The sequence below is a fragment of the Girardinichthys multiradiatus genome, chromosome 11 (genome assembly GCF_021462225.1).
Source record: "Girardinichthys multiradiatus isolate DD_20200921_A chromosome 11, DD_fGirMul_XY1, whole genome shotgun sequence".
Taxonomy (NCBI): Eukaryota; Metazoa; Chordata; class Actinopteri; order Cyprinodontiformes; family Goodeidae; genus Girardinichthys; species Girardinichthys multiradiatus.
Window position 1 is genome coordinate 33,690,955 of NC_061804.1, and position 27,526 is coordinate 33,718,480.

General features: G+C 38.0%; 1 protein-coding gene across 2 annotated transcripts; it reads left to right on the forward strand.

Moving 5' to 3' along the window:
- nlgn3b (neuroligin 3b) lies at positions 1–27,526 on the forward strand. 2 transcript variants are annotated; one of them, XM_047379813.1, is made up of 7 exons: positions 1–281; positions 8,201–8,866; positions 13,036–13,095; positions 13,921–14,070; positions 15,658–15,843; positions 18,975–19,764; positions 25,480–27,526. In XM_047379813.1, exons 2-7 carry the CDS (start codon positions 8,386–8,388, stop codon positions 26,270–26,272), a joined length of 2,460 nt encoding a protein of 819 aa, XP_047235769.1. In that variant the 5' UTR covers positions 1–281; positions 8,201–8,385; the 3' UTR covers positions 26,273–27,526. The 2 variants fall into 2 exon arrangements, with proteins under 2 accessions (XP_047235769.1, XP_047235770.1); XM_047379814.1 differs by lacking the exon at positions 13,036–13,095.

The window sequence follows — 27,526 nt, forward strand, 5'->3', positions numbered from 1 at the left end:
TGGTAACGCGCTGGCAGTGGGCGCCGTAGAGAGATCTGTGTGGTGGGCGCTCCATTAAAACCGTTGGCGCTCCTGACCTTGGCGTCGTGAATGCGCAAAGCACACAGACTGTGCGAAAGCAGCAGATAAGAGCGGAGATCCGTGTGTTTGGTATTCTAAAACTGGAGGAATATCCTTTACAGCTTCCCTCCTCTCCAGCTCCGTGTCTTGCATCCTGACTGACGGGAATAGTATGGAGGAAAATGTTGGGATGAAGCGCGTTTCAGCTGGTGTAAAAGCAGGTGAGTTAACCTAATGATGCTGGGGGGGTTCTCCGAGAGGCGAATCTCTGTCCTGATTGATAACTGATATCTGAGCTGATTGTTCCACCTAAAGCCATGCTCATTATGGTTTGGTTCTTTTTTGACATTTTCTTCTGTGTTATCAGATTTTTCCACCGTCCTAGTCCTAGATTAAACAAGCTTCCCAGTCACACACCGCACACACAGCAGTTTGTCGATGCTACGTGGGCTGTGGCTGGGTTTTCTCCGTGGGTTTGGTTCCTTGCCTTAATTTATGAAGCACTGATTATTATGCTGAGTGCTCTCTACATCCTCTCCTTGTCCATGCATCCATCCCCAGTCCTCTCAATTCCACTGGCAAATTTGGGACAAGATTTTGAGAACACGTTTGTTTCAAGCCAGACGGATTACAAGGACATTGGGAGCCTGGTCCCGTTGTTTAAAGTACTCGGCTCCTTCTCAGCAGCTTTCAATTCAACCCCCCAACCCCAAAATGTGTCAGAACCTAACAATCGATAAGATGTTGTCCCAGAGATTTTTATTAGCGCTGAATTGTGTGCCTGTCGATGCTGTAGGTGTAGAAATAGTATTGGTAGAGTGAAACATGATTATTGCAAACACTGTAATAGGTTTGTAACCCGGGATTGAGTCAGCCAAATGGGAGTTTAAGGGTTTAGGAATTTTGGTATATGGAACAGGGGCGAATACAGAAAGTTTACAAAAGGGTGGACATATGGGGGGGGGGGGGGCACAAAAGCTTTACTATGTTGTCATTAAATGTAGGGAGTGGGGCTGGTAGTGATTGATAGACACAAATTTGATAATAATAAAAGTAATAAATCCATGATAAATTGATGAAAGGTTAAATAAACGCGCGCGCGCGCGTGTGTGTGTGTGTGTGTGTTTATTGGGGGTATGGACCAATTGCCCCTGCTAGTGTCTCACCTTATCCCCCCATCCCCTGTAGGTACCACGGCAGGATGTAGTTCCCCAAACCAACATGGGATAAGACATCTAGCTTCATTGTGGTTGTAAAACATTAGGATTTTGTGTTTTAGCTTATCATTTATGAAATTATAGACTTGCTGCCTGTCTAAACTACCCAGTAACTTGGCAGTTTATCAGCTTAACTGTGCAGTGGTTTACTTTTCTGACAGAGTACATTTGGTGTATGCCGTAAAGATTCTTATCCACGTCTTTTCCATTATAGACCATAAGAGTGCTTCTTTCAGTATGTGCTGTGCTGCCTTTAAATCATATCAAAATGCTATATAGTTCATGTACTGATAAAGCAAACCATTCCAGTTTAGCCAATATGATGGGTGCAACGATGTCATAGATTTTCTTTGCCAAGATTTTAATCAGTATGACACATTAGAAATGATGTCAGTTAAAAAAAATAAATGATATGTTACCTAAAAACATTTGTTAAATTTCATCCATCTTCTATACCAGGTCAGTCCTTCAAGGTTGCAGGGGGACTGGGTGCTATCGTCAAGGACGAGAACCAGGGTACAACCTGGTCTAGTTTTATTCCATTTATTTTAAAAAGAAAAATAGAAAATGACAATTATATGGAAGAAGGCGCTTAGGTCAGATGAGACCAAGGCTTAACATTTTGACCTATGTGCCATACACTATACGTAGAAGAAAGTTAATATTGAACATAACTGCAGTGAGAGGAGATTCTAAAGAGTTTTAAGTCTGTGAGGTCTAATATCTATGCATGCTATACTTTTCAGATGTTTTTTAATTATTTGTAAGACGTTTAGAAAGCCATTATCATATTTCTTCCACAATTATGTGCTTCTTTTTGTTGGAACATCACACAAAAAACCCAGTAACAGCTGGATGGTTTCTGGTTGTAAAAACTACAGCAATTCCAACAATTTTGAAATGTACTTACTTAACAAAATTCCAACTATCATTAAAGTAATTTTAATAAAATGTATTCATTTAAATGTCATTCAATCTCAGATGTAACAGGTAATATTTGTCCATTTATATTTTATTAAATACATCAAATTACAAACATTTGCCCAATCAATAGACAATTAATAAACAAGATGATACCATGTATTTAATATTTCCCCAGAAACCCAGAATCACCTTACAAAATATAAATTCATAACCTACAAGATCAGATTGATCATTACCAAAAAACCCTAAGGATACAGTTTCACCACTGGGTCCTCCTTGGTAAGATAATCCTGACCAACAAGCATCTTCATTGTTTCTTTCTGTTTCTTATATCTGATTTGTCCTTGGATTTGGATTGTGATCAAGGCATTAAACTTGATTGAAATAGTCCTATTTCAAAACTAAAGTCAGTATTTTTTTAGATCTGTTCTATCAAAATGGCTGCCTCAGAGTTAAGAAGCTCAGCCTGCTAGCATGTTCGGCTTTCGCATTAGTGCCGTTTTTACTCTACTTCCAGCTGGAAATGAACTTGAATTCTCACTTTTCTATTTTTATTTTTTTTTATAAAATAAAATAAATACATAATAAAAAATGTTTAGAAAATTATGAACTTAAGAGTTTTCTGCTGGAAACCACACACGATGATTAAGTGTAGCGAGTGTCTAAACCAACATCTGTTACCAAAATAAAGTAGTTAATGTTGTTAGAATTTAACCTGAATTAAACATTCTTCTAATATGCTTGATTAAAACTTTAAAAGTTCTAATCACTGACATTTAATACCCTCAAAACTCCTTTTTATGGTGTATGCCTCTAAAGCAATCCAAGCTAGCTTTGCTGTGCTAGTTAAATCATATGTTTGATTTGACATTAGATTGGAGAAAGATGAATAACTGGTACATTTGCCATGTCTGTGTGACTTTACGGGACATTATGATCATTTAATTTTTTCTGTCACCCCTTCTTTGTACACTGCAGGCAACTTACCATTACAACTCCTTTTCCTAATAAAGCAATTTTTCCCAACAACTAAAAATGAATCCTTTTGGGTGCATTATCCATGTCACCTTCAAACCTGAAGATGGGGCCCTGTCTACATAGAAGGAAACCAAGTTCTCTGTCATTTAAAAAAAAAAATGTCCTCGAAGCTTTACATCTTTGTCAAATAACAGATAGGTGATATAGGAAAGCCTTGTCCTTTCCTCTTTTTTTATTGGCTGTGGGGAACATTCGTGACTGTTAATTAATACAGACAAAGCTGAGCCCGGAGCGGACGAGTCCAACTCCTCTCACATGAACCTCTGTGACAGCACGAGACGGAAAGTGATCTGATTTGTCTCATCGCTCACAAATTGGCAGGCAGTAATGATGTTGTTGTTAGCTGATACACAGCACCTGTGAAAGATAGACAGAACCACCTTTTTTGATATGAATGTGTGTGTTTACACTTCCCACAGTGCATACAAAATGGTGCAGAGGCAGAGGAAAGCTGGATGCATCAGAAAAATGGTTAATTACTTTAGCGCGTTAGTCAGGGGAAATTGTCCCCTCTGTTGATAGGTTAATCAGACTAAAAATGGAGCTTGTACCAGCAGACTTTTGACAAAACTCATCAATAAATCAGATTAGGATAACAAGCTTGTTTTTGATTTGTACATTGACAGGCCATTCTATGACAGGATGCATATCTTTCATTGCAAACTAGCTAAATGGAAGCTAAGCAACACGTCTGCTCCTTTCAAGTTTGATCTGATGTCCAGCTTGTTAGCAGTTTGTATTTAGGGATATGGCAGTAAGGGGGGTGGGGATGGGGGGGTCGGGGGGGGGATTCCCCATCTTATTTTTAACACAAACCAATAAATCATTTGTTAATTCAGATAACCCAAAGACCTTGACAACTATTTCTACTGCTGCTTTAATAATATACAATCTTGATTAGTACTGTTAATAAAATGTTATCTATAACATTTATTTATTGCTAATTTGATTTTGATACAGAGTAAGAGAAAATACTGCATAAAGATAATATAGAGAATAAACAGTGCGTAAATATGGTAGTAATATTCAACTACTTGCATGGGATATTATCACTTTTTCCAGTTCTGCTCTTTATAATGTAACACAGGTGGTACAATAAACGGATATCTGCTGGTTAATTATTGAGCTCTCTGTTCAGATGTAGCCTGGTGTGGGCTGCTGAACAGACTTGCTGCTTTGTGCATTGCCAAATGTAGTTTTAAAACATCATTATTTGAAATATTGTTTCATTAATATAGATGATGGACGGCTCTCCTTTAGTTTCCACACTGAGACTACGTTTTTTGTGACTGAATTATTCCCAAGTTCACAAATTGGATTTTGGTGTAACCAAGGGAAAATGTGTGATAGCCCTATTCAGCCAGCTGACCAGCAGTGTGCAGCAACAAGTGGCGGGTGGCAGTGCTGTTTTACCCTGTGCTCCAAACAGATGGTGAAAACTAATGTTGCACTGGCATAAATAACTTAAAAATTAACTTAAATCTGTAGAAATGGTATGACAAATGTTTTAGCAGTTTTAAACTTTTTAAAACCCACTTACCTTGAAAAAGATAACTGGACCATGATATTTTGAAAATGTCTCAAATAAATTAATATTTCATTGCAACAGTACATGTTATGGATTTTTTTACCTGCCTTACTTTCCTCCTAACTGTGTGTGGTTGGTCCTCATCCAGACTTGTTTATCACACTTACAGTTGTTTTACACTTTAATTACTGCCTTTACATATGGACAGGTTTTGGCTAGTATCTTTTTTCTTTCACCTATTTCCTGACTTGGGAAGATCAATATCTGATAACGTTATAGGCATGTTATCTTGTCTTTTCCATTTTGAAGAGTAACAAAGCGAAACAGGCCTTTGTGTCCTGACAAATGAACATTTAACGGTTTCTCAACACTTTAATCACATTAAACAAGTGAAGACGTAATAAAACATGTATGCTATGTTTATTTTGTAAGAATCTTTTAGATCTTACAGATAGAGAAAATTAGTGGGATTTATTCCTGTGCTTGATTTTAAGGAAGAATGTTAAAGATTATGTTTGACCTCAGACTAGATTCAAAGATAAATAAAATCATTCTTACTAACAGTCAGTTTGTTGTTACTGAAACAGAGACTAATTCCAAGCAAAATTAAAACCTAAATGTATTCCTAACCAAATCTTTAACTCAGATTGTCTTCCTGGAAGATTTCCTCGAATCTTTCAGCAGGCCTAAATTTACTCTGTAGAGTGTTCGGTGCCTGTGTGGTCCCATCAGACTTGTTTATTCTGGGAATGTGCAACACTTCCATTATGCATCTCTATGTCAGTATCTAACAATGCTGCTTAGAAGTACTGAAAGACACAAAGAAAATACAAATAATCTTTTCAGCATGCATTGGTTTTGAAAATTAAACAGTAAAACATAACCAGTTCAGAGCCATTTTTATTCCTGGAGAGTGGGCCTTTTTAATCTCGCCTATAAATTAAAGAAATTTCTTTCATTAGCTGTTCATCTTGTTCCTGTTACCAAAAACTCAAAAGGAGCTTTTAATGCCTTTTATCTTGAGATGTACTTTTCAGATTTCGGTTCGGCTGATAAGAAGATTAGTATTCTGGAGTACATGCGGGCCTGAATTTTTCCAATTAAGGGTAAAAGCATGTGTATAGAGCTTTGGGTGCTTGGAAATGTTAGATTGTTTAACTCAAACAATCATCGGTTATCCCCCTTTTTTCCTCATTTTGAATGCAGAGACAGAATTCTGTGTAAAATGTGATTAAAACAGAATACAATGATTTGTAAGTCAGCTAAATCATGTGTTTAAAATTTGAAAAGCGCAAGCTGAAAGCTGAAGCTGAAAAATGTAAACCTTTAAAAATATGTGCTCATTTCAAATTGGATCCCCATAGCTTGCTTTGAATCAGTTCTGACTAGGCTTCGTTTATCACGGTGTGTCACCGCCTCTTCCTTTAAAAACACTCTGTAAGCTTTTGAGAAAAGCTGATGCTAATTGCTGTAGTTTGGAAAGTGAAACATGCTGCTTGTTAGGCAAAGAAAGTCTAAATTCACTGTGATTGTTTTATTTTACACATTGGATCAAAACTATGCATACAGGCTCAAATATATACAAATGTAAACATCCAAGAAAGTTGCATCAGGACTACATACCTTTTGTGGTCGCATCATCATCATTACTGACATAATTCTCACAGGATTTCTGGCTAAAATGGGTAGAAATCATTTGAATTGATTGTTGTCCTGGTGGATCTGTAATGTAGAGCAGTTGTTAGTGTTGTTGCCTTGCAGCAATAAGATCCTGAGCTTGATTCCCAGCAGTGGTGTTTCTGCATGGAGTTTGTATGTTCCTCCCCTGCAAGTTTGGGTTCTCTGTCTTGTTCCTATTGTCATGAAACATGCATGGTTGGTTAGGTATCAAATCAGGCTGTTGATTTGGGGTAAAATTGTCTAATGTGGAGGTTGTCCTCCTTTATTCCATCCAGTTTTTCCAATTCATCGATACCTCTAGCAGTGAAACAGATGGTCAGCATGATGCTTCCACCACCAAGTTTTATAGTCGGTACAGCATTCTTAGGTTTAAAAGCCTCTCCTTGACTTTTCCAAACATGCTTCTTTTTATTGTGGCCAAACAGTTCAATATTTGCCTCATCTGACCTTTGACATTTCTCCAGAATGCATCAAAGGTGTAGATTTTAGAGCAGAGGCTTTCTTTCATTCTAGCTATTACTATAAATTATATTAGAACATACTACTTTAATTAAGGCAGCCAGCAACAGCACTACAACCAGCAACTTTAACTTGAACGCAGTATATAAGAGTACAGGTTTACACCACCTAATGTGCAGTTTTCAATTTGTGATGACTCAGCACCAGTTTCTATCTCCAGCTGCAGTTCAGGCTCTCCAAAGACAGCCACTCTGCATCTGTGATATGCCTCCTCCAGTTCCCGCGAACACGCTTCCCCTTCAACACCCGTCTGCAGTGTCACTATGTCATAAGCCATCTAGGTCAGCTGCACTGATATGCTCTAAACATCCTTAATCATCCTCTCCAAATCCTTGTTGGTACTGCCCCGCAGTGGCGCTGTGGCACAAGACAAATCCTTCATCATCAGAAAGTTCAAAGCTCAGAAGGAAAGTTCTTGCCCAGTTGTTGTTTTTAAAAGTCTTTAAAGTTATTTATTACATAAATACCTCACCCTGCAAAAAGACTAGCTTACATGCATCATCAGAAGCTGAAAATCAATGACATCAATTGAAGTGACGAATCTATGTAAACCTTTAACCAGCCCTTCATGTGCATCATGTGTCATTCTGACATAAAGAAAAACCTTCCCTGAGAAAAGTGTCACATTTAGGTGGCCAAACCCATGTATCATAATGATTATCACTTTTAAAGTATGTAGCGTACTTGTGCCATGAGCAGCAGCACACCTTATTATAACTGAAGGTTATTGTTCATTGTGCTCTGCATTGGTGGCATCCTCTTCACCTCTTTAGCTGAGAGGGAAACAGTCCATTATTTAAAAACTCCAAAAGTTTAATTTGTTACGAACAGGTTTTCTACCTGAGTGAAAGAGCATCTCACTCATGGGTTTTCTTTTGCGTAACTAAGGCTTTTATGCACCTTTAGACATAGCAATGAAATATGTTTAAATGTTTAAAGGGTTTTATGTATTGCACATTGTGAAATCCCTTCTTTGTTTTTTAGCCTTATATTTCCATTTTTTCCTTAACTAATTATTCATTATTGCTTAAGGTTCAAACTTAATGCTTAGTTTTCATAGTTAATTCTTTTCACTTTCAACATGTCATTCATAGGATTCAGTTATATATCAGTGCATCTTTTCACTGTACACAGAGTTTAAGCATCTTGAAACCTGGCTTTCTAATTTAAATTTCTGATTATTGAATGTTCTGTGGCCTGCTAATTATCCTATTGATCTCTTCTTTTTATTCAGATCTGTACTCACTGTCATGAAAACAGGAAGCAGGGCCATTTCTGGCTGAGGTGCATTTGGATTTGATAACTATTGGATTTAAAGACGAATCAAGTGATGCCTGTTTGACAAGGTCAGTGTCGAGGGTCTAAACGGACACTAGAGTGTGCATTTGTGTTGTACAACGACACTGTCCTGCCGAGACCATGTGGCTGGCTACTTTCAGAGGCCATCTGTTGCCAACACACCTGCTACATCAGCAAGGGACTGCAACCATCACTCACTATGCCCTTCTATGGTGGACGTTATGTTCCTACTGGTCTCTAACCACAGCGACAAGCCAGAAATTCTACCCAACTGTGACCACCCAGTTTGGGAAACTGCGGGGCCTCAGGGTGCCCGTGCCCAGTGAGGTCCTCAGGCCCGTCGATCAGTATCTCGGGGTCCCTTACGCTGCCCCGCCTGTGGGTGAGAAACGCTTCATGCCCCCCGAGCAGCCCTCCTCGTGGTCGGGAGTCAAGAATGCTACCCACTTCATGCCCGTGTGCCCCCAGAACATCCACAACACGGCGCCAGAGATCATGATGCCCATATGGTTCACCTATAACCTGGACACAGTAGCCACGTACATTCAAGATCAGAGTGAGGACTGTTTGTATCTAAACATCTACGCTCCAACGGAAGATGGTAAGTGGGTGCGGTTAAACGGGCAGCTGTGACTCTCAATGTCTGTCGCTCTGTGCTGCTGCTTCTGCTGCTGCTATTGCTGGTCACTGCAGCCTCCATTGTTCTGTGATCACCACTAAGTCTGTGACCACTGCTCATGTCACTGCTATCACCAAAGGCTGATTTATCATTCAAAGCAATGCCATCCTTTTTTTTCATATGATGCCATCATCTCAAGCAGATATGTTTGGTTTGTGAATTAACAAAATGTTTATTGGTACAGTATACCTTCAACTGTTTTCCTTCTAACAGACTCCTAAAGTGTTGTTAAACCACACAAAAAGTAAACAACGCTGTTTTTCAGCTTTGAAAAAAAAAATCAGTGAGTCAGCATCAAAAGAGTTCATAAGGAATAGGCACACGCTGCTTACCGGTAGATTTTTAAATAACCTTTTAATGTGATGTCAGAGAAAGTGCTAGAGTGACTGCTGTTTTCTCTTCCTGTATGGAACAGAGTATTGTGACTTTCAAACCAAAAGCGTCATAAGCTGCCTTGGGAGTCAGTGGTGGACCCTGTTTTCCAGAGTGGGGTTTTATAGAGCATGAAAGAGACAGGGTGTTCAATATAACAAATTAGTAATGGATGTGTTTTATGGGCAAAGCTGCAGTTTTATTAACTATGATGATGCATTTGTCTTGTGTGAAAAAGAACGAAGTAGATGAATCAGTTATAGTGAGAGAAAGGCACATTTCGGTGAACAGATATGGAACATTTCCATGGGGACTTATTTTCGTAAAACTTCCATTTATCCTAGCGTTTTGTTTTTTTTGAAAGGTTGCCACTGTGGAGGGAAAAGCAGGGCCATTATCTTCAGTGAATTTAAGCGGTAACTACTCACAATGCAGCAGTTTCTTCTGATATCTAGTTGAGCCACTGAGTGTGGGTGAGCTGTTCCAATCAAAAAGCTTTTTAGCAATGTAAGTATAACCAGGGACTGTGTCACAGCAATTATACCTTAAAAGCTTTTATAAGATCGCTACAAAGTCCAAGGAAAGGTGTCCCTTAACACAGCACTGCCTCGCCCACCTTTTCCACTGCACACTGCCTGTCAGCTGGCTGAATGAAGGCAGTTGAATGCTACACTTTTCCCTGTTTAAAATATAGACAAATTTGGCTGTTTGGAAATATAATTGTGAAAAGCAAAGACAGTCATGCTACAAAAGAAGCAACACCCATCATTCTTATTGAAGAACAGCAGGTCTGCTAAGCAGTTGATTGTAGACTGACTTCCAGAGCAGATAGCCTGACTAATTAACCAGCTAATGTCAGCTTGTACTTGTCTTACTCAGAAATAAGCACATAAAGACAACCAATAAATGTAGCAGGTGTTAATGTGATATTTTTCCTTATGTCTGTATACCAAAATAACAATAAATACATGTTATTGATAAAATTATTGTAACTGTAAAAATCTATAATGCTATATTATTTTAACAGTTTAAATAGTTGTTTTTTCCTCTTTTTTAACCAACAAAAGCAACTAGATGATGCAACACATTTTGCTTTAAGTTATTATATAAATGCTTCAAATCTCTTGTATTTTTATCTAATGTTTTCATTTCATAGGAATCTCATTACAACCCTTGCCTTGCAAGGATTGCTTAAAAATAAGTCTCTTTTATTCAAATCCATTTTTGCCAGAATTGTCTTTATATTAATGAGTCACAGCTTTGTTCAGACAGTGTGTCTGCTGGGGGCCAATTAAAGAAGCGCAGGAGTCAACTGTCTATCGCATGTTGAATCCTTTCCTATTTCTGAGCTGAGAAATGAACCGGCAAGGGAACACTTTGTGTCTGCTGTGAATCTGTAGATTAAGAGAACAATGTAATACTGCAGTAACACTGTGTGATTTGGAAATCCAGCGTTGACTAACACTTCTCTCCTAATTCACATTACTTTAAGGTGCTAATTAAGCACCATTTCTGAGAGGGTTTCACCTCCCCTCACAGGCGCTCGGTGCAGTGCAAAACATTTAACATTCAGCGTTGAACTGGGTTTTGCTTGTGTATTTGCCACACCGCTCTTTGAGACAGTTTTTCTTTTTCCTGTGGTAGCATAGCAACGGCCGATAAACAGCCTGTTTGAAAGGTATCTGTCCAAAATGGTGCAGCCCATGCATGTCATAAAACCTTTCGCCTGAGTGCGCCCTATAAGCCTGACCACCTGGCACAAAAGCAGGTCAATTAAATTTCTCTTTTTCAAATGCATTAAAAAAGCAACATGACCCTTTTGGTCAACACCTTTTATTTTACTTGAAATGCACCTCATCCATTTTGTGATTTCAATATTTATTTACTCTTTTTCAGGTGTGTTCTTTAAGACTAATCTCCATCACTTCTAAACAAAGCATTTTGTTGAATTCTGAGGCGTTTATTATTTATTATGCTGAACAATACCCATTGTTCTCATAATGCATTCTGCAATTTACTTGAGCAATTGACATAGCAGTTGCAGACTAATGAAAAATTCACCTGCAGTCACCCTCGTCTAATGGATAATTTCTGTGTAATCCTGAAAACCTACAGAGCTGTGAAAAAGCATCCCTCCTTGACAGCTTTCTAATGTTTTTGCTTTTTATGTCACACTAAAATGTTTCAGATCATTAATAAATTTAAATATCAGACAAAGAATAACTAGTAAATACAAAAAGCAGTTGTCAAATTGTGATTTCATTTATTGAGCAAAAGAACTATTCAAACCAAATAGAACCTGCTTGACACGTGAAGTAGGCTGTAACATGTCAAAAAGCAACACATGATGCCCCCATCTAAAGAAATTCAAGAACAGATGAATGTAGCATAGCGTCTAAAGTATAGTTTTACCATCTATTGCCTGATTACCTGAGCACAACAGCAATTCTGGGAATTAATAATATAATTACTTATTTGGGGGAATTCAAATTCATCTCATTAATATGCAAAATGATGCTCCGGATGAAACCTCAGGTTTGCCAAGAAATTACGATTTCACACACAGAAGAATTACCAAAACGCATTACCTTTACATATACATTGGGGTTTGTTTACAAATATTCACAAATACAGCTGGGCTTGACAGTTTTATGTAAATTAATTTTCCAGACATTTAGGGTGAAATTATGATAGTGAAAATGGAAGGTGGTAAAATGAGGAGTCAAAGTTTGCAAAAGCATGGAGAGAATATTAAATAAACGATCAAAAAAACATCTTGAAATTGATGTATAATTAAGCTTTAAATAGTTTAAAGCCTATCTATTAAACCTGATGGAGTATTAAACCTGATGGAGATCCAGAGATCAAACTCTTAATAAAGGAAAAATATACATGGCCACCATGACGTTGCACCATGGACCTTGCCTTAGATAGATTTGCATTGAATCTCTGAAGGGTCTCAGGTCTGAATAAAACAGTTGGTGGGGCTTTGACCTCCAAATGCAAACCACAGTGGGAGCCAATCATCCACAAACGAAGAAAACATGGGAGAGTGTTGAAAAATGCCAGCAGTGATGGTAAAATAAATTTTAATCTCTAGCAGAAAACCCTGAAAGAGAATGTCTGGCCAACAGTTTTTGACCTTCAGGTCAAGCGCACTTCAGTTATGCACCAGGGCAATGATCTAACAACAATAAGTTCCCCTCTGAAAGGCTAAAAAAGGGAGGTTTTAAAAATGTCTAGTCAAGTCATAAAAGTACAAAGATGTAAATGCTTTCCAGATGCTGTGGCATGACGTTAAACAGGGTGTTAATTGTCTAAACCATCCAATCTGGCTGAATTAAACCCATTATTAGATTTAGAGGACGATTACTTTTCAAATTATACCTGCTTTTTTGCATTTACTCAGGTTATCTTTGATATTATAATTTATTTTATGAATTAAAATATGTGTGACTGAAAAGGGATAAACAGAAAACATCTGTAAGGGGGAAAATACTTTTCCATAGCATTGTAGTTAAGAGCAAACCAACTTTTCCTTGTTTAAAGCAGCAGTTTGTTATTTTTTACCTGTGTCGTGTTTTTCACCAGAAGGAGATTTTGGCTCTTTCCTCTTCATGCTGCCTCTTTGATTGGGGCGTTATATTAAATAAGAGGCGCAGTCAAATCTACCGTACTTTTTTTGAATTTTGTACTTTTTCCTCCTTTCTGAATCCCAGGAAGCCAACACAAGAAAAGGGGGGCAGCTTTCTCACACGCTGAGATTCATATATCTGAAGGTATTTTTCTAAGAGCTCAAAGTTTTGATGCATGGATTCTTCTTGTTCAAATCCTTTTTTTCCTTTTCCAAACAATTGTTTTCTTTTCTACTTTCTCATTCTTTGAGTGAAATAAAAATAAGGTAATCTGATTTACAATGGCATAGGTTTTCTGTCATGAGTTAAGAATTGTTGCTGTCTTTTTAGTACGTGCACCGTCTCTGTTGGTTCATGCTTGATCCACAGACCGAAATATCTGCTTATCTCTCCAAAAGGTCCTTCTAAAGGAACTTTTTTTTCATTCTGGTTCCTACAACCAGAGAGCAGACGTTTAATGTAACATTGTGCTTCTGAGTTCAAACATGCAATAAAACACATCATGTTATATGCTTGCATGTGTATATTAAATATTAAAAATATATGTCCTTCATGGCTCAGGTCAAAGGCTTTTTATCTCCTTGCATCTAATACAGTGAATTTAAAATTTAGTGCATATGGCAAGTCTGCTTGAGCCGACACCTCCATATTCCATAAAGAACCGTTGATTAGATTCATAACTCTTGTCAAAGTGTATTTACCACGCATTTTTTGATTGTCATTACAGCTTTTATACCACAGGCCTACCACTCTGGCTTGTTTCCAAGCACATTTTCCAACCAGACGTCTCTCATACCTCATACTGGGCAGTTGTGATATAAAGTTTCAGCAACAGTTCTCGATTAATTCTCCACTACAGTGCTGTTGTCCCTGCACTGTTTGCTCAGCATGTGTATGTATGTGTGTGTGTGTGTGTGTGTGTGTGTGTGTGTGTGTGTGTGTGTGTGCGCGTGTGTGTTGACGTTGCAGATATAAGGGACTCCGAAGCCCGACCTGTGATGGTATACATCCACGGAGGCTCCTACATGGAGGGCACTGGGAACATGATGGATGGCAGCATTCTGGCCAGTTATGGGAACGTTGTTGTCGTCACGCTCAACTACAGGATTGGTATATTAGGTGATGACACAGAGTGTGTGGTAACTGCAAAAGTGCTGTTTAGCCCTGTTTAGTCTAAGTCTCAGTGAATACTAAGGTTTCCCAAGTCGGGCCGGTCCAAAGTTGAATAGGGCCTTGGCAGAGTTTGATTTGGGAGCGAATTTGCAGAAAAGACCTTTGCTCACCAGACCCCAATGCACCAACCAACTTAATTGCTTGTACATTGAGCCGACAATAAGTTCTTTAAAATAGGTATATGACAATCGTATCCATCATATTATTTTTGTGCTAAGTTTAACTGGTTGTTCTTGCACATATGGAAGCTTATCAGGTACATGTTACGTTATTTGCTAACAGAGAAGGAATGAAACGGGACCCCAGCTCACACACTAGGTACAGAAATTATTAAGGTTTAGTAAAAACATTAGTTATTGTAATTAAGATATTTGCAAGGTTTTAAAGTTACAGTTGATAAATTGGCTAGAAATCTTTTTAATGAGAAGCCAATGAAAGTGCTGGAATGACCAAAGATCTATGCAGGTGTATGGAGAATAAGGAAACACTGCCCTTCTCCCACCTGATGCTACACACAACCAGTCAGATGACTGAAAGAAGGCTTCCTCTTTTTTTACTCGACTTTGAAGAAAAACAGAATTGGCTCTTTAGAAATATTTCCAGCTGTGAAAAACTTTGACCATTATGCTCTGTAAACTAAAAGGAAGCACCATCCATTAGTCTTATTAGGGCTCCTTTTAAAATTCAGCTTACAAGATTAGAGCAGCTTTCTGTCCAGCAGTGGCCTGTTTAGTCTACCTGAACAGACAACTCGACCAATTAACCAGCTAATATTGTTATACTTGTGTTACTCTGTAAAAAGCAGAATAAAAAGCTAAAATATCCTAAAAATGAGCAAAATGACAACTGCAAAATGTAACACATGATTATTTTAGTTTTGGTCAAAATCAAAATAACAATGAATAAATATAGAAATAATATTATGTGTAATAGTCAAAGTTATATTATTTTAGCAGCAGTACAGATAATAGTTTTACTTCACCACCTATATAAACCACTGTTTGAGAAGTTTGGATGTAAGAGAATTTACCTGCCACAGGGGTCCCTAGTTTCCACTCTTATTACAATAAAATAAAGCTTAAATGAATGTAAAAAAAAATTTTGTTAAATTATTTAGCATTTAAAAGGCATTTACAAGGTCAGTGTTTCTGTTGCTTTGTCTCATCAATCATCAATTCAGGGGTTTTAGATACAACTACAGGGAATGTGCAAAGGCATTGGGAGTACCTCTGAGCTTTATGTTATCTTATAAAATTAAGTAATGCGTATTAAACAGAATAAAGTGACTATTCTGAGAAGAGATTTCAGGCTTGACAAGTAGCAACTTACCTCATGATGAGGCGGGCAATGCCCAGGGACTACGATACAGTGAAACACAGCAGGAGAGAGCAAAGGCATATTTATACCCGAGGGGAATCTATCTGTTCATTCAGATTCCCTGTAGGGCAACAGTCTGGGATCAAAGATGTGACTACACTGTTGTGCATAGCCTTAATCTTTGCTTTGGCACTGTTTCCTCTCCGTATACATCAGGATTCCTTAGTACTGGTGACCAGGCAGCAAAGGGAAACTACGGCCTCCTGGATCAGATTCAGGCTCTGCGATGGATTAGTAAAAACATTGGTTACTTCGGAGGAGATCCGGGTCGGATAACGGTCTTTGGATCTGGGATTGGAGCTTCATGTGTCAGTCTGTTGACACTGTCCCACCACTCAGAGGGTAAGAGTATGCAATTTGATACACTTACAGCGACATAGGCTTCATCAGTCAATATCTAGGTCATTCATTTCAATATACATTCTTATTTTAGAACTTTTTTCATGTTTTATGCATGGCTCTGGCAGGGAGATGAAGTGTTATGATGACAGGGTGGGGTAAATGAGGCATTTGTTAAGTAAGTGTTTTTGTTCGTCTCCACACAAACTAATACGTCTAAAAGCTTGTTCCCCCCTAAAATGTGAAGCTCTTAAAGAAGGCTGTTGTTTTTATAAAGTTCTCAGCATGCTATTGGGTCCACCTGAGATGTTTTTACCAATGTAACTGATCTGCTTTTCAGATACGCTGCAATAGATTTGTTTACTATTGTGTGCATGTCAGCAAAGTTGAATAGTTACCAAAAACAGTCGGGATTTTTCATGAGCTGGTTCAACTTTATTTCAAAACTTTAGACTAAGGAACATGTTTTCAGTTAACCCTGAAATAAAAATCTAAGTCTTTAAATATTTAAATACATATCATTGCAAAGGTATTTAAAGTGCATGATATGGATGTAGAAAGGAAATTAAAATTACAAATGGTTTTAAAATTGCGTTGCAATAACAATCTGAAAAAGGTGTGTGCATTTTTTCCGCCCCCCTTGAGTTTAAAACGAAACACCTTTAGAAACAGCTTTAGAAACACCTTTAGCTGAAATTAGAGCTGTAAATCATCTGGGTTTGTGTCTCTACCAGCTTTTGCCTGCTGTAAAATATAGCTCAAGCTTAGTCAGTTTGGATTGATCTGGACATTCTAGATTCTCAATCGGGTTTAGCTCTGTACTTTGACTAGGTCATTCTAATATATGGATATGCTTTGATCTAACCCATTCATTTGTAGCTCTGGCTGCATGTTTAGGGTTCCTGTCCTGCTGGAAGGGGAACCTCTGCTCCAGTCTCAGGTCTTAAGTAGACTCTGAAATGTTTTCTTCCAGGATTACAATGTGATTATCTTTATCCATCTTCCCACCAATTGTGATTAGCTTCCCTGTTCCTGTTGAAGAAAAGCATCCCCACAGCATGATGCTGCCACCACCATGGGTCACTGTTGGGTTAGTGTAATTAGGGTAATTTGCAGTGTTACCCTTCTGCTGCATATAATGATTTGCATGTGGCCAAAAAGTTGGGGTTTGGTCTCATTTGATCAGAACACCTTCTGCCACATGTTTGTTGATTCTCTTATATGGCATGTGGAAAACTGTAAATGAGCATTTTAATTGGACAGGCATGTCTTGCAGTTATGCAATACTCTTTCCACTTTCAGTTGATGGATTGAGCAGTGCTCTGTGATGGGATATTGTTCAATAACCTAAGCTTTGTGCTGGCCTGTCACATAAAATCCCAGTGATATGTATTAAAGACTTTTGCAAGGTTATGTATAACCTGCAAAACTGGCATGTTTTCTTAAAAACAATTTCTGTTGGTGTTAATTCAGTACGAATTCCACCACACTATGGGGATTGAAACTCCTTAAAAAGCAGGTAACATAAGGCCATTGCATTTGGTAGATGTCCTCTCAAAGCTCCGTCTCACAGGTCTTTATTTCAGTATGCGTGGCCCTCTTAGATTTGAACCCTCCTATTGTTACTTTACTAATCTTCCAGCTCGCTCATTGATGCCGAACAAAATCAGAAGAAGGGCAGAAATTGTGTGTTTTCATCAGTGCCAGAGAGGTTGCAGCAGCTGTCCTTTTTTTGAGGATTCGTATTGGATGTGCTCACTCGCTCCAGCTGTCTTTGAAGTAGTCCGACTCACTGCTGCCCTGAAATTGAAAAATAATGATAAAAAAAATGCAAAAAACGGAGAATGTAACACCACTGCTGCACTATACTTCCACTGAATAAAAACTTTAACACACAATTTCTACGAATATTCTGGATAGGGTTGTGTCATTTTTACATGCAAATTCCCCAGAGCCAGAGGTGATGCACAGCATGTAAACAATTCAACAGAGCAGCTTGTTTCCTCTATCAGCATTGAGGGATCAGGGTGACTGCATATTCAGCTCCCTGCACACACCCGCCCCCTGTACAGTTGGCGTCAGCAGTCTGTGTAAGCCCCGCAGCTTGTTAGAGACACCGTATTAACGATTCTACAATTACGGTATGTTTGCGAAAAACTTCTGGAGTAAAAACCTGACGCCTACTCGCTGACACAGTGTTGCAAATTGACCATTAGTTTGACATGTCATTACGTGATTTGCATAGAGGAGAAAACACATGAAAGAAGTAAAAGGAACAGTAGAGTAAATATTGGACATTTCTATCAATACATTTAAAAAGAAAGAAAACAACCTCAACACATTTCTATATTCACCAACCAGGGATCTGCTCTGGTTTTATCACTCTTAGCTCTTCTGTGTCCTCCTGACCAGTTTTTAAAGCGTATCACACGTTTGCTTGTTTGCTTTGATCTGAGAACACTTTGAGGTTTCTGTGGATTTTTTTTATTTTATGGGGTTTTTTTGCTGACATAATGGACATAAAACTTGGCCAGATTGTGTTTTGGGGAGGATTAAAATTTTTATAGTGTTTACATCAATTCTTTAATATGCCTATTAAATTAAAAAGAGTACTTACTCTGTTTCCCTTTGGCATTTTTTGTGCCATAGACTTCCATTCAAACCTACATTTTTTGAAACCCTGCCACTCCATTTTGATATTTTACATTTTGATATTTACAAATTTCCCAGTGTTGAATTCATTTTAAATTTCATATTTAATTATTTTTCACAATGTCAAGATCTTTTTTAATGTATTGTAAATCTACAAATTTGCATAAATGGGACAGAAGAAAAACGATTCATTAATATTTTGTTTGTATAGTGAGGTATAGCTGAAAAAGGAGGAGCAATTTTCAGCTGGGAACCAGAAACTGAATTGAAAAAAGAAATCTGTGTTGCTGTCAATCACCATATGTGTAAATGTAGCTTACATATATGGGATGGAAAACATTCATAATTGTGAATCGAGGTTAGTGTAACATGATTTTGCTAGGGGCTCTTCAGAATTAAGCAGAAAACATTTATTAGGTTAAACACAAGCTGTCATCTTGTGTTATTTGTTTTGTTTTTTATTTCGAATTTTCTCTTCCAAGGTCTGTTCCATAGAGCCATCATCCAAAGTGGTTCAGCGCTTTCCAGCTGGGCTGTCAACTACCACCCAGTCAAATACACTCGCATGCTTGCTGAGAGGGTTGGCTGCAATGTGTTGGACACTGTGGACATGGTGTCCTGCCTGCAGAAGAAGAGCGCTAAGGAGCTTGTAGAGCAAGACATCCAGGCTGACCGCTACCGTGTTGCTTTTGGTCCCGTCATCGACGGTGACGTGATCCCAGATGATCCAGAGATCCTGATGGAGCAGGGGGAGTTCCTTAACTACGATATCATGCTGGGCGTGAATCAGGGCGAGGGGCTGCGCTTTGTGGAGAATGTGATGGACCTGGAGGATGGGGTCTCTGGAAGCGACTTTGACTTTGCCGTGTCAGATTTTGTGGACAGCTTATATGGCTACCCGGAGGGTAAGGACACCCTGAGGGAGACAATTAAATTTATGTACACAGATTGGGCTGACAAGGACAACCCAGAGACCAGGAGGAAGACCCTTGTGGCCCTCTTCACTGACCACCAGTGGGTAGAGCCATCAGTGGTGACAGCTGACCTGCACGCCCGCTATGGCTCACCCACGTACTTCTACGCCTTCTATCACCACTGCCAGAGCCTTATGAAGCCCGTGTGGTCAGACTCTGCGCATGGAGATGAGGTGCCTTATGTGTTTGGCATCCCGATGGTGGGCCCCACAGACTTGTTCCCCTGCAACTTCTCGAGGAATGACATCATGCTCAGCGCCGTGGTTATGACGTACTGGACCAACTTTGCAAAGAGCGGGTGAGTTACACCAGCAGCTGCCAACAAACCTAGATAAATGTGATTTATTTGTTTGTTGTAGTTGTCCATCTGATACCTATTCAATATCTAATTTAACATTCCTGTCTCGATTGAGAAGTAGCCCTCAGCGCTGGTTTCACTCTGAAGTAGTGTCGACTAATTAATTACAGCCTGAATTCCCACTTACAACTCGCTCACCCTTATCTCATTTTCCTTTGTTATTAAACTAAAACTCCCCCTTGAAAAAAATGCTTCACTTTTTATTGAATTGCTTATAGTCTAAAAACTTAAATGTGGGTCTGCTTCCTGTGCTGTGACCACAGTGCTATCAAGAAACTCTGGCAGAATTAAATTCTCTTTAAATTAAATTTTCTTGTTTTTTTATTTTGTTATTATGCATCTTGTACACAACAACAAAGATCTTTGTTCTGTTTAGATGTCAAGTGGTAGCAGGTTTTTACTTCTCTAAATGTTAATGCAAATACAGAGCATTACCAAGGTATCGAAGTTTATAGTGATTTTATGTGACATAAGAGTGCATAATTGGGAAGTGAAAGGAAAACCAGCTTTACAAACTATTTTACAAGTATTTGTGTTCAGTCCCCTTTACTTTGACACTCCTAAATTAAATCAATTCCCACCAGTTGCCTTGAGAAGTTCCCCTGATTGATAAATAGAGTCCAGTTGTGCCTAATTTAATCTCAGTATGAATCCAGCTGCTCTATAAAGGATTCAGAGGTTTGTTTGAGAACATTATAGAATAGCTATTTTCATTTTCCTGACAAAATGAAAATAGATAAGGTGTTTCCAGTCTATAAAAGTGGTGATAAGCAAATTTTTAAAAATTATAGACCTATGTCATAACTACCGCAATTTTCAAAAAGTCAAAAAAAAAAAAAATGTTATAAAAAGGTTGGATTCTTTCCTTAATAAAAACAATGTATTAAATAGGCAACAGTACAGCTTCAGACACAACTACTCCACAACTTTAGCTGTGATGGAGTTTGTGGAACATGTTGCTGCAGCAGTTCATTTTTCACAGTTCATTATTTAAGTAATAGATTACAATATGTACAAATTAACGAAATACAAAATCACAAATTGAAACAGTAGAATGTGATCTCCCCCAACGGACAGTTTTGGGAATTAAGTTATTTTTACTTTATTTAATGACATTTTTACATTATCCACTATACTGGAAATTATTATGTTTCCTGACAACACAAACTTTTCTTCTTCTGGAAAGAATATGGACGAACTAATGCAATCAGTAGAAAAAGAATTAGCTCTGATAAAAAAAAGTGGTTTGATAATAATAAGCTATCCTTAAATTAAAAAAAATGAAATAATGACATTTTTCTGTAATCAAATAAAATGTACTGTAATGTTACAAATTAAAGTGGAGTTGAAATTGAAAGTTTATGAGAACAAACTGAGATATAATTTTGGACAACAAACTTAGTTGGAAGCCCCACATTAAATATATCACAAACAAAATTGCTAAATCTATTGAAATAGTGTTTAAAATAAAACATTCCATGAATGTAAAAGACTTCTATATCATATAAAACTGTGCACATATATTTATATTATATTGTAGATATGTTTATACTGTTTCATTTGTATTGTATTGCACCGACTACGCCAAAATAAATTCCTTGTTTGTCCAAAAACGTACTTGGCAATAAAGCTTTTCTGATTCTGATTCTGATTCTGATATACTCCTCATTAGTTATGCCCCATTTGTCATATTGTTTAGAAATATGGGGAGATGCGAATAAAATAAATAGTGACATATTGGTTAGGTTACAAAAAAAGAGCTATTAGGCTCATTAATAAAGTGGGATATTGTAAATAATTGTAAATCATCTGAAAATGTAAAAAGTATGGCACAACTGCAAACCTTTCAGGACACCTGAACTAATGACCATGGCGAGAAAAGAATTAAACAGAGAAGCAGCAAAGAAGTTCTTGTAACTCTGGAGTAGCTGCAGAGATTGAATGCTCAAGTGAGAGCATCTGTAAAAAGGACAAGAATTAGTCAGCACTTCATAAATCAGATCTTCACGGATGAGTGATAAGAAGAAAGTCATTGTTGAAAGAAAGCCATGAGAGGTCATGTTTGCACTCTGCTAGCACGTACGAAATAAAGCAAGTTCTCTTCATCCAGTTTGAAAAACCCTGAAGTGTTTTGCAAAAAAAAGAATAACAAACATTTTCACTATAGATGCACAAAGTTGGTAATTGCAGCTACAACTATCCTGAAAGGTGGTTGTACAATTTATTGACACAGGGTGTGGGATATAAAAAAAAATTAGGCTGCACTTCCTCATCTTCTTATTTTTGTCAAAAAAAAGTTTGAACAAAAGATCATATCGTTTTCCTTCGTGGTACCAATTAAGCACTAGTTTATGTTAGTGTATCACATAAAATCCCAGTAGTCCTGAATAAAGTCCTGAATAATAAAATTTATGACTACAATTAGTCCTTGGGGATAAACAAAAACCTTATATAGACAGCAGGGATATAATATATTATATAGATAATATATAGATGAATATGCCAAAGATAAAAGGAAAAAGAAATGAAAGGAAAAAACAATATATCACAAGGATGTTTTGCTAATTTCACTAATTCTGCTGTCTTTGGACTATTCCCGGCTGGGTGGAACTTTATTTTTCAGGAGGATACTCTCATTCACATTGTTTTGGTGATGCTGGTAGAGCGTCCTGTCTAAACATTTCAATCCACCATTTCCTTCAGAGGCTCAGCTGTGTGATCTGATTATTTTTAAAGCCACAACATAATCTCACCTTGTTTTTAAAGTCACTTCAGTGAGACCTGATGCCATACAGATGAATACTTTGTAATCCCAGAACAGAACAATTAAATCTGGATGTAAAGGTGACCCGTTTGATGAAGAATGTGTTGCTTTGCTGTAAATGTTTCTTCTAATTGGACCTATAGACCTAAAAATAGCCATTATATTGTCTTTTGTAGCATAACACAAGCATCCCCTAAATCCAGACTTCAGTTTTTTACTTTAATTTCTTACTTGTCTGGATGCCATGAAGGTGCTTTCTCAATAATTGCTCACAATACACTGACATCAATTGAATGATCCTTGGCAGAAGCAAAAAATATTTGCATTTTATTCTTTCGGATCTTTAATTTCTTATGGCAATTAATTATTTCTATTGATTTGACTAAAAAGCAACAAACATTTCTATCTTTGTGTCAAACGTTCTTGTAAGTTTCCATTTTGTTTTTGAGATATTTGATATGGCATCTGAAATGTAATTTCAAAAGGTTTTCCATGGGTTTACTAAATGATGCTTATTATTCAAGACAAGCTCCACTTTGAGGATGACAGTTAAAAAGAAAAATGTTGTTTGTTAGATTTTATCAGTGTGAAACTCTGCAGCCCTTCTTCCAAAGCAAAGCTTTGCTCCGAGCCAAGAGACACTTAAGTGAGTTTCACTTTAGTGGAGGACTCCTCTGGTGCTTTGCTGGAAGTACTCTACAACTGCAATAAATCTTTGTGTAGGTTGACCCTGGCAGAAGGCAAAAGCACAGCACGGGTCACTGTGGGCTGCTGATGCTGCTGTGCTTGAAAAATTGAACGCTGTGCCTTTGAGTAGAGATGAGAATATTAAGTTGTGTACGTCTATTTAGCGCTTTCATTTGTATAAATCTGTTATTCCTTTTGATAGTTTTATTTTTTTTTTTAAAACATTCCTAATTGAATGAACATGGCACCATTCAATATATTTATTGAAATTTTATTTTGGGATTTTGGGATGAGATAACACTAGGTAATGAGTAATTGTGTAGTGGAAGGAAGAAGATATTTGATTTTCCAAAAACGTTTTACTAATATATATCATACTAGTGTGTTATTATTGTGCATTTATATTCAGCTTCCTTTACGCTGATACGTCTTAATAACATCCAGTTCAACCAATTGCCTTCAGAAGTCATATAATTAGTTATTGGAGTCCACTTGTGTGTAATTTAATCTCAGTACAAAATATGATTGTTCTAAAAAGCCCCCAGTGTTATGATTTGGGGTTGTTTGGTTTTTGGTTTCTGGTTTTTCTTATGTTTTTCACAGTTAAGGTTTTGACTCGTTCTTTTGTTATTATTCTTCTTAGATTTTGAATCATGCTTCTGTTATTTTCCTGGTCATGCTTTAGTTTTGTCGTCTTGTTCATGTTCTGTCAATTAAGTTTATTCGGTTCACCTGTCCAAGTTAATCTGTCTCCTTGCTCCACCTGGTTTTCACTCCATATATACACTCCTGTTCAGTTGTTCAACGCGGAAACATTTCTCATGCTCATGTCTTGTTTTCATGCTCATGTCTTGTTTTCATGCTCAAGTCTTGTTTTTGATCATGCCATGCCTGTCTTGCCTGCCCGTTTGTTTTGTTCCTGCTTCCTGTAGTGAGTGAGTTTTCGTTATTAAATCTTTTGCACTTACCGTCATGCTGCCTTCTGGTCTGCATTCTGGGGTCCTATATCTCACAAACCGTAACACCCAGAGGTTTGTTAGAGAGAGCATTAGAAAAAAGACAGCATTATGAAGGCCAAGGAGTGCAGCAGACATCAGGAGTGAAGCTTAATTCAGGGTTAGGTTATATAACAATATCCCAAGCTTTGAGCTATTCATGGAGCACTCTTCAATCCAACGTCTGGAAACAGAGGGAATATGGCACATCACAAATCCTACAAAACATGGCCTCTAGGAGTGGTGGAAAACTAACGCTGCACATCCCCATGAAGACACAATCCTCATCTTGAAACATAGTGGTCCCAGCATCATGCTGGGGAGATGCTTTTCTTCTGTAGGGACAGGAAGGCTGAGGCAGAGGTTCACCTTCCAGCAGAACAAAGACTCTACAAATGCTACCATAGCTGCAATTCACTGATTTAGACCCAAGTATATTTAAGCATTAGAATGACCAAGCTAAGGTCCAGATGTAAATCCAGTCAAAAATCTGTGGAAATCTATGGAATTATAAATTATGTAAATTTACATTACAGACACTCTCCACCCAATCTAACTGAGCTTGAGCTTTTTGCAAAGAAGAATGGGCAAGGGTTTCAGTCTATGAATTTGGAAAGCTGGTAGAAACATACCTCTAAAGACTTGCAGCTGTAGCTGCTAGAAAATGTGATTCTATAAAGTACTGACTCACGAAGTCTGAAAACAAATGTACATCCACTCTTTACAGATTTTTATTTCTAAACAATATGTATACTTTTCCTTACACCATTATGATCTGCTTTGTGTTGGTCTATCACGTAAATTCCCACTAAAATACATTGATGTTTATCGTAACGTGACAACATGCCAAAAAGTTAAAGTAGCATGAATGCTTTTTGAAATACTTAAATTTCATTAATGCAGATACAATAATTATCAGTGAACACATTTGGAAATTGTCCATAATATTTTAATGAAAAACATTATTATCTCTTTTAGAGGTTTGAGTAATGTTAATATCCTACATTAAAATCAAAATTTTTACTTTGAGTTTTGCTGAGATGAAACAATAATTTCTTAAACTGATTGACAGACCTTATCTGACATAACTGGTCTAAGTGAATATACTGTATATACAAAAAGTATATATAAAAAGTTGAATCTCATGTAATCTATTCGTTAACGTACTGTTTATGATGTTTGCTAAGGTTTTCTGTTTTATATTCACAGGGATCCTAACAAGCCAGTGCCACAGGACACCAAGTTCATCCACACCAAAGCCAATCGTTTTGAGGAGGTCGCCTGGTCTAAATACGACCCCTATGACCAGCTGTATTTGCACATTGGCCTGAAGCCTCGGATCCGTGATCACTACCGAGCCACTAAAGTAGCTTTCTGGAAACACCTGGTCCCCCATCTCTACAATCTCCACGATGTTTTCCACTACTCATCAACAACCACAAAAGTCACCCCTCTGGACCACACCCAGTCCAATGGTAAGAGGTCCGGCAGTACTGGCCGGCCTCCTATGTCCACGTCCCATGGTGATGGCGAAGGCGGGAGAGAGATGGGTCCTCTGATCATGCCTAACCCCAGAGATTACTCCACAGAGCTCAGCGTTACCATTGCCGTGGGAGCATCGCTGCTCTTCCTCAACGTCTTGGCCTTTGCTGCTCTGTACTACCGCAAGGACAAGCGCAGTCGCCAGGAGACGTCCCAGCAGCCCAGCCCCCAATGTGAGAGCAAAGGGAACAATGCAAGCCACGCTAACACGGTAGACGAGACCCTGTCATCTCAACAAAGGAGCCCATGTGAAGCCCTCCACAATCCTCTTCATGTCTCACCCAGCTACTCTTTAAGCCAGCGCCGCTCCCCTGACGACATCCCTCTGATGACCCCTAACAACATCACCATGATCCCCAACTCTCTGATGGGTCTCTCCAACATGAGTCCATACAGCACCTTTCCCGCTGGCTACAGCTCCGCTGGCTTGCCCAGCACCCACTCGACCACTCGGGTATAGCCTGGCAGGAGACAGAGGCAACAAAACATGAAACGTGAACATTTAAAGCTGTATTTAGAATGTGTGCGTAAATTAGGATCGAATATGTTTGTTTTATCTTCTCCAAAGGTGTGTGACCACCAACATCCTGCCTTTGCTCTCTCATAGTAGGAAGTCTTACCTGCAGTCATTTTATAATAATCATTGTCAAAGGCTGTTTAAAAGAAAAAAGTACATTTCATTTTCGACTTTCTGGAACTTTACCTAGCAAGAACTTAGTATAATGTTTATACAGTCGGATTTGTATGGGAAGCTTTTTCTTACTCTGTGATATCTATGTTGCTCTCGTGGAACAAAGTGACTTTACGCCTCCTGGCGGCTGGAGAGAAGTTCTTGAAAAAGCAGAGAAGCATTACTACTGTTGCTATTATCCAGCTCTTTTATACGCATTTCTCATGTCATATTGCCAATAACAAAAAAATGTTTTTACTGTAATTAGTTTGAAAACGCCTTGTACATCGCTTGAACACTGAATTACTGTGGAATCGTAGCTGCAGTGGATGAATGATGGCCACACGTGATGAAAATGTCCAACTTAGCCAAAATGTTATGATCCGGCTGTGCAGGTATGGCACTAGCGTGCTTGTGTGTGAGTGGGTTAGTGTGGGTGTGTGAGTGTGTGGATGTGCTGAAATCTGTGCTACAGAAATGTAAATTAGGCATCAGTTAAAAAATAGCCTCTCAGTTTTGCAAATCTAGTGCTGTGTGTTTTATTGTAGTCCACTTGGGTATCCTTGCTATATTTTGGCTCTATGTGATTAATTTTTTTTCTGGCAAAGTACACTGTAGGGATATAACTTCTGCTTCACTATTAACAAAAATATTGCTTAAAATGTGTTTTCCTACTCTTACTAACTCATGGTTTTTGCTTGACTTGTTTGTACAGAATAAACTTAGTCTGATATTTGATTTGTTGTTTGTTTATGAATGCTGTAAGCCCTTCAGAGAAATGACTATAATTACTTTCTAGCTGTGTATATACCACTTCAGTTATTCATAATTTGAAAAGAAAAGGAAAAAGGAGCTTTATGACTCTTCATGGCAGAACTATGCTCCTTCTCCAAGTGGTTTGGACCCTGTTCTAGTTAAATCCAGGGGTTTTACAACACGGAATGGACATGATGGACATGAACAATTGAGCTTTGATTTCTTTGAACCTATCATAACATTGTTTAACCTAAATGAGACAGCTATTAAAAGATTTTTGAAACTAAA

Coding starts and splice junctions, on each gene's coding strand:
- nlgn3b (XM_047379813.1), top strand. CDS start 8,386: ATGTGGCTGGCTACTTTCAGAGGCCATCTGTTGCCAACACACCTGCTA. Junction 14,071..15,657: donor CTACAGGATTGGTATATTAG/GTGATGACACAG, acceptor CGTATACATCAG/GATTCCTTAGTACTGGTGAC. Junction 15,844..18,974: donor ACTGTCCCACCACTCAGAGG/GTAAGAGTATGC, acceptor TTCTCTTCCAAG/GTCTGTTCCATAGAGCCATC.